The sequence below is a fragment of the Nannospalax galili genome, unplaced genomic scaffold (genome assembly GCF_000622305.1).
Source record: "Nannospalax galili isolate Female #2095 unplaced genomic scaffold, S.galili_v1.0 scaffold398, whole genome shotgun sequence".
NCBI lineage: Eukaryota > Metazoa > Chordata > Mammalia > Rodentia > Spalacidae > Nannospalax > Nannospalax galili.
This window is the reverse complement of record NW_008341813.1, coordinates 460,053-467,998: the sequence shown is the minus strand read 5'-3', so window position 1 is coordinate 467,998 and position 7,946 is coordinate 460,053. Positions and strand designations below refer to the sequence as shown.

The following is a 7,946-nucleotide window of genomic DNA, read 5'->3' as shown; positions in this document are numbered from 1 at the left end:
CACTGAGGTTATTCACCTATACAAATGACAGATATAACTCTATTGAAGATGTGAAATATATCCTTGTGATACACTAAGGTCTGCCTTCTTCTTTGCCTGTGATATCTACCTTGAAAAAATGAAAATGACAGACCTTCGTTGGAGTGGTGTGGAGCCCATATGGCTGATCTGCCTTAAGGCCTTTACTTTGCTTTTGTGACAGGAAAATGTAGGCGTGAGAGTTTCATACTTCATGATTTTAGGTAACATTTGACCACTGTGATTTTAAAAAAAATTAACTTGACCTATTGATGCCTATGTTTGTTCCTCTGTAAAATTGAGTAAAAATTGTATTCTCTTATAATGAGAATTATCATGTAATATATTAATCAAACTGGCCATAAATAAATGAAAATCAGCATAAACAGATATTATCCAATTCTTAAAGACCCCTTAATAGAACATATGTGCATTTAGGACAATGCTAATTGCTCAACTCTTATTAACTTTAAAATTATTTAAAAATTTATTTAGTATGTGTGTTTGTGTGTATGTCTGTGAATTTATTTATTATGTGTGTTTGTGTGTTTGTGTGTGTGTGTGTGTGTGTGTGTGTGTGTGACATGCCTGCCATGGCATACATATACAAGTCAGAAGACAAACTGTGGAGTGTCTTCTCTTTTTTCGTTGTGGGTCTCAAGAACTGAACTCAGGTCATCAGCCTGGTAGAAAGTGCCTTTACCCATCTTGGACCCTCTTACTAATTTTAATAGTAATCTGGGAAATTAACCACTTATTTTCAGATATTCGTATTGCCTCGATGGACTATTCCCTGTTCTGGTCCCAGGGTTTTCTGAAGTGTTGGTTCTGGTCAGGTCACACATGGAAGAACAAAGCAACAGTTCATCAGTTCCAGTCCCTGAATTCCTCCTCATCTGCTTCCCTAATTACCAGAGCTGGCAGCACTGGCTGTCTCTGCCACTCAGCCTTCTCTTCCTCCTGGCCATGGGGGCCAATGTCACACTCCTCATCACCATCAGGCTGGAGGCCTCTCTACATGAGCCCATGTACTACCTGCTCAGCCTCCTCTCCATGCTGGACATTGTGCTCTGCCTCACTGTCATCCCCAAGGTCTTGGCTATCTTCTGGTTTGATGACAGATACATGAACTTCTCTGCCTGCTTCCTCCAGATGTTCATCATGAACAGTTTTCTAACAATGGAGTCCTGTACATTCATGGTCATGGCCTATGACCGCTATGTGGCCATTTGCAAGCCTCTGCGGTACCCATCCATCATCACTGATCAGTTTGTGGCCAGGGCTGCCATCTTTGTTGCAGCCAGAAATGGGCTTCTTACTATGCCTATCCCCATTCTTTCTTCCCAACTGAGGTACTGTTCAAGAATTATCAAGAACTGCATCTGCACTAACATGTCTGTGTCCAAGCTCTCTTGTGATGACATCACCTTCAATAAACTGTACCAGTTTGTCATAGGTTGGACCCTGCTGGGCTCTGACCTCATCCTCATTATTCTTTCTTATTCCTTCATCCTGAAAGCTGTGGCAAGGATCAAGGCTGAGGGAGCTGTGGCCAAGGCCCTGAGCACGTGTGGTTCCCACTTCATCCTCATCCTCTTCTTCAGCACAGTGCTGCTGGTGTTGGTCATCACTAACCTGGCCAGGGATAGGATCCCCCCAGACGTCCCCATCCTGCTGAACATCCTGCATCATCTCATCCCCCCAGCACTGAACCCCATTGTTTATGGAGTGAGAACCAAAGAAATCAAGCAGGGAATTCAGAACCTGCTGAGAAGGTTCTAAGAAGTAGAATGTGTGAGATCCGGCCTTGAGAGCACAAACTAATAGTAAGGAACAACATTCACAGTGCACGTGGCATTTTAATATTTACTGCAGGAATAAGTTCGGATTTTGTTTTTCTTGAAGTTCTTCATGGGATTTTCAGTTTTAGCTCTCCTCTTTTCTTCCTTCACTGATACAATGTGAACAAATGTAAAGGAAATGAAGTTTCATAATTTACAATTAAGTGATTTTTGTAGATATATCTGGTGATGTGGAACACAGTCACAGGAAATTTATAAATGCACATTCAATATAGACCCAATTTGAATGGGCACTACATCTAATATTTATTTTTTGATAATTTCTTGCATGTGTGCAATGTGTTGTGATTGTATGAACCCCACATTCCCCCTCTAACTCCATCTCCCACATCCCACTCCTAACTGCATATCTGCTTTTCATAGTCCACCAAGTCCAATCCAAAAGTAGGGGTTTTGGGGGGTGGGGATTGCCATTTGTTTTATGTTTTTGATTGGTTTGTTTGATAACACCTTTTGTATGTGGTGCTGGGAATCAAACCCAGGGCTTTGTACATTGTAGACAAGTGTTCTACCACTAAAGTGCATCACCATCTGAGGCACTACATTTTTAAAGTTACCGTATCTGCTTCTAAGTTCATCAAAATGTTCTCTCTCTCTCTATATATATATGTAACTTAAATTCAACTGTTAAATAATATTATTAAAATAAGACCTGATAGAGTTCTTCCTGCTTCATGAAGTTCTGGTCTATGCTAATGTAAAACCAGCCACAAATATGAAAAATAATAAGAGATTAGAGATGAGCTGACTGAATTTAGCTTGGTCTTATTTTCTATTTCACCAAGTGGAACCTTAGGGTTTTGCATTCTGGAGTTATTTGGAAGTTTTTCATGACATTGTCTTTGTGAGAAGGACATGGTAAGCCATAACCATAAGTGGCATTTGCTATATAAAGAAAAAATATTCATTTTTTTAAATTCAATTATTTTCATGCTCCCAGTTTCTTATATTTCTTGTGTACTTACATGTTAAATCTCTTGATTCTCCTCAGTTCAGCTCTATCTGGTTTTGTACTATAAGTAAAGCTCTTGTGGAGGTACAAGACAACTCCTGAACTTTATTCTTATGTAAAGTGCTGAAATCTGCCACCTACTGCCTCATCTAAGCCTCCCAGATCTTACTAATATTTATATTTAATATCACTTCTTTAGAGTTTGAATTTCTTCTTTTTTATTTTTTAGAAGAAGCATTTCATTACAGCTTTAACACAATAACAATTTCCAGAGCAAAGATACATCTCTTTCAAAAGTGGCTATAAAATTTTCAGGTTCACAGTTGAATTAATACAGTTATACAATATTGAACTCAGTATAAACCCTGTAAGACATAAAATTGAATGAGTTTTTAACCTTTAAAAAAGATCTCCATTTCATTTTAAAATATACTGTTTCTTACAGACTCATTGTTTTTGCTAATAACACTTAGATGTTGGCACATGCGTCTCTAATCTGTATGTATCTGATTATTACTAGTCATAGACAGTTGCACTCAGATCCTTGTGTATGTCTATAAAGTCACTGGGTAGATTTCAATGGTAATGTTTATCACCTCTACTAATTAACATGACATAAATTTTTATGCTTCCTCCTCAAATATAACTAATTTTTCTAATTTGTTGATTTTTTTGGGGTATATCACACAGAACATCCCAAACCATCTTGCTCATCTATACACCCACTTCCCAGATGGCACCCTCCCATAGCCTCCACCCCCCGAATAGAGCCCTTATACTTTGTCATCCCTGCTACTGTCTGCTGTGTTGTCGGCACCCCCAGCCGTTCCCCAGTACTTGTCCATCTGGTGAATCTAGTCAGCCTATCTAGAGGTCTTTGTTTTAGGAAGATCAGCTGTTCCTCATCTAGCAGCAATCAGTTGTGAATATTCCTTTAGATAAGATTGGGGTCTGCTGTTCATTTTCCCAGGTCTATGCTGGGTCACTACCTGGGTGTCTCTTGGGCCACCCTGGCCAACCACTCAAAAGAAGATTATCTCCTATCTGGCATGGTTTCTTGTTATGTAGCCTTTAGCTATACACATGGACTCTTAAAAAAATTATATTGGCCCCTTTAATCTTTGGTTATACTTTCCTTTCCGGTGTTTAAGGCCATACAGTTGGCCCAGATAAACAAATTTATTTTTACTCTTAAGGTTGTTTGAGGATCTGTCCCTCAGGGCTTGGGAGGAGCCCCTGGCTCCTTTCTTTTACCAGTTCCATCTATGTGAAGAAAAGTCAAAAGTCCTGCTTGACCATGGCTGGCTTCGCTTGGAAGCATGGAGGAAATTATTCTTCTGTGTTGACCCTCTTCTTTGTAGACCGGACACTGGTTCGAGTCCATCTTGTGGGGTCTCCTCGGCCTCCTTGATCAAGAGGACAGGTGTCCCACCACAATTACAGGACATTTTGAGAGATGCTCATAGTCCCCTAGGAAGGCAAGGAGCAAAAACTGTCCTTTATGTCCCTCTGACCGAATTAGTATAGGCCTCAAAGTATGTCTGTTAAACATCCAAGAAGTTTAGTTTCACCAGCCTGGTGCTTTACCATGTGCCATGTAGATAAACTTAGGCAATGACCAATTGCCAAATGTTCTCAGATAAACCTTGCCTAGATATATATTATATTCCTTGAGCTAGCTGTATGTATAATTTGTCAGTTGTTCAATTAATATGGTCCCCTCTGATTTTTTAAAACTAGCTAGGCATTATTTATCTCTTGCATTGTCTGACACTTCCACCATGGTTTCCCCATTTAAAGTGCCTCATTTTTCCCATTTCTTAATAATACCCTTCTCCTATGGTCCTACCTCTCTTGAGCTCCTTCTTTCCCTTTATCCCCTAGGTTCCTTGTATACCCTTCCTCCCCCTCCCTTAAACTAACCCAATTTTTATCCATGTCTTCCTTATTAAGGCCTGTTTCCTACTGTTCTTTCAGATTCTTTCTTTGTCCTTTATTGATAATGATATTTTAGAATTTTAAGATAACTAATGCTTGTGTTGTGTATTTTAAGTGAAATGGTTTATCCTTTCTTGTGATATATTTAATCAATACCTGACTTCATAGTATCCTATCTGAAAAGGAAAAAAAGACAAATAATAACAGAAGACCTGAAGTCAGAGTGGTACTAAGGTAGGGGTGAAGATAGGGGATGGGGTCTGCATATGATCAAAATGCATTTTATGAAATTCTAGAACCAATAAAAATATTAAAAATAAAGAAAAATATTATGCAGAATTACTTTTATTATTCCTTCTGTAAGAAAATTTAATATAAAATTGAATATGCTTTGGGACTATAGCTTGGTTGGTAGAATGTTCTGGCATACATGGGCCCTGAGTTCAATTTCAAGTATGAGAAAAACAAATAGCTAAACAAATGCTAAACAAAAAAATTTCCAAATAGAATGCAAAAATTGTTATGAACATAATGAAATTTTTATGAATATGGAACAGTTTTAAGGTGCATATCTCTTTTCTCCCTTCTTTGAAAACTACCTGTAAACAATGGTGAAATCTTACATGTTTTTATATCATGGAGCACAGAATCATGCCTCAACATGCAAGTTTCCACAGTGGAGACTAGGATTGGGATCGTCTGGATATTTGGAATTTGATTCTCAGACAAGCCATTTGGCTGAATTTGGTACTCTCATTTTGTGAACTTTGCTAAACCTCTGAATCTCATCTTCCTTGCCTTGAGAATGACTGAGCTAATGATCTTATTTCTTATTATTGTTTTGAAAATTAAATCATGAAAATGTTTGTGCAGTACCCTTACATGCACTTAAGCTACATACACTAAGTGAATTGTTACTGATTTATGATTATTTATTTATGCAGACTGCTTATCTTGAGTCCTCAGAATAGGAGGTTGTTTGCTGCCAAATACCCCATATACCTTTGGATAGACGGTATTCATATCACTCTTGTCTTCCTGTTGCAATAGTCATTTTTTAATAGCATATTTTCTTGGGAAATTCTTTTGCATATGTTAAGGTTTATCATGTAAGTATAAAAAATTTATTGGGTATCATACAAAATTGTCACTTGGGCATATTATATCCTGTTCAGTTTGGCTGAGCCATGAAGGGTCCCACAAGTGTACTACAGGACAGACATCAATGACATGTACCTACATCACCATCCAATGCTGACATATTTGGAGCTACTTATGTTTCAGTGCCATTTTACCCCCAACCTCATTCCAATTCTTACCACAGCTCCATCTGGCATAGTTGACAGCCTAAGATCGAGCCTCAGAAACTGGTTCTGAAACAGAAATCTGCTTTCACCTCATAAGAAAGAAGCTTTATTTCGTTGATTTTTGGGCACATAGTGTTTTAATGGTTAAGTGCCTTATTACTTCTATTCTAAACATTAAAAATAATTGCTACTCTCAATTTAGCTTCAATATGTCAGTCAGTCAGTCAGTCTGTCAGTCAATAAACGTAGGCCACAAACACTGTATTATATACTTTTCTCAGACACACTCAGTGTGGTTTTACTTTAGTGTAACTTTCCTCCTTGGGGCTGGAATTGTTCCTGCAATGTATTTCAGGATCAGCAGTGACCTGACCTGTAACTAGGAAGAGCTGTGAAGCTGCTGTTGTTCATCTCTGAAGTTTTCTCAGTAGGAAAGAGGGATAACATCTTTCCTGGGTGTCATTGCTCTTATCTGCCTCTCTCCTTTCTCTCATAATGTCCCTTTCCTTCAATCTGCTATCTACTTTGAATGAAGACCTCTGTTGAGGCATACCGACAACATTTGAGTCAGGGAGTCACAGAGTCCTATCTTGAGCCTTTCCCAGGGGGTTTGAAGGGTAGAATGTAAGAGGACATTCTCTATTCCTAGGCATTGCTTGTGACTATTTCTAGCTTGGCCAAAAGATGAGAGGTAGATTCCAATTGCTCCCCTGCAGAAGACAGAGAAAAGTTTAAATGATGTGGTTGTACTTTTCTTAGCTCATTCCTGAACTAGACCTTGTTGGTTGAGAAGGAGAGAAAAGATTGTGCCTCAGACTGTTGCCCAATTCCCTCACTCCTGTCTCTACCAAGAGGCATTTCTCCATTATGACTACACACATGAAGACGAAGCCTGTACTCATTCAAAGAGTGAGTCAGATTTCCATATTCTTATTTGGCATTATTATTATTATTATTAATTATTATTATTAGTTTTTAACATTTTAAAAATTAATTTTGTGATTTTTATACAATATAATTTGTTAATCATATCAGAGTCCATATCTGCACCTCCTCTTATTGCCCCTCCACCCAATTGCCCCTCCGCCCAATTTGTGTTAATCAACATCTACTATATAAGGGTGCTTCTCTGTTGAGAACTGAGAGATGTATTAACTTATGGGTACAACAATATGTCATTAGAGTCAGTTTTCTGTGTTAACTATTTAGTAGCAAACTAGTATTAGGCTCTCCCATATGTCCTGTGACCTGTCTTGCCTCAGGTTCCTAAACCTGATGTCAATGTCAGGTATGAGCGCCGTCCTAGGAAGTGAACCTTAAATCTAATTATAGAGTGGTTGGGTACTTCCATATTTGTTCCATTATTGTACCACTGGGCAAGTTGTTTTTGTAATTCACAGGATTCACAGCTTGGTAAGACTGATGTTTTTCCTTCTGGTAGCTTGCATAGCAACTTCCAGCACTATGAACACTAACCGGTAGAGACTGGGCTCCAAAGTCAACACCAGCTTAATTTCTCCTTATTTGTTCTTCAGCTCATGTATACAATGTCATCAAGTTCTGCTGATCAGGTCATATAATTAATAAGACATATTCAACTAAGAATGTAGCTCAGTAATAGGTCATTCACTCAGCATGCTCAATGCTCCAAGCTCAAACCCCAGTATTAGTAAAAAAGGAAGAAAAATGAGAGAACTATATCACCTGGGTATTTGATTCTCAGTGAAGTCACTGAACTATGGGTAGTAATGGAAATGACACATCTATACCATTATGATATGTGGATTATTTAAGATGTAATTTATTTTAATGAAGAAGAATGTTGAGTAATTATTGTTTGTATCAGAACATACCTAGAGTTTATTTAAT

The 7,946-nt window shown here is 38.2% G+C and overlaps 1 protein-coding gene across 1 annotated transcript; it reads left to right on the top strand.

Annotated features, from left to right (window-relative positions):
- Positions 1 to 849: 849 nt before the first annotated feature.
- Positions 850 to 1,800, top strand: LOC103737549 (olfactory receptor 56A4). Its single transcript, XM_008837368.2, has one exon. The coding sequence runs from the start codon at positions 862 to 864 to the stop codon at positions 1,798 to 1,800; it is 939 nt and encodes a 312-aa protein (XP_008835590.1). The 5' UTR covers positions 850 to 861.
- The last annotated feature ends 6,146 nt before the right edge of the window (positions 1,801 to 7,946 follow it).

Coding starts and splice junctions, on each gene's coding strand:
- LOC103737549 (XM_008837368.2), top strand. CDS start 862: ATGGAAGAACAAAGCAACAGTTCATCAGTTCCAGTCCCTGAATTCCTC.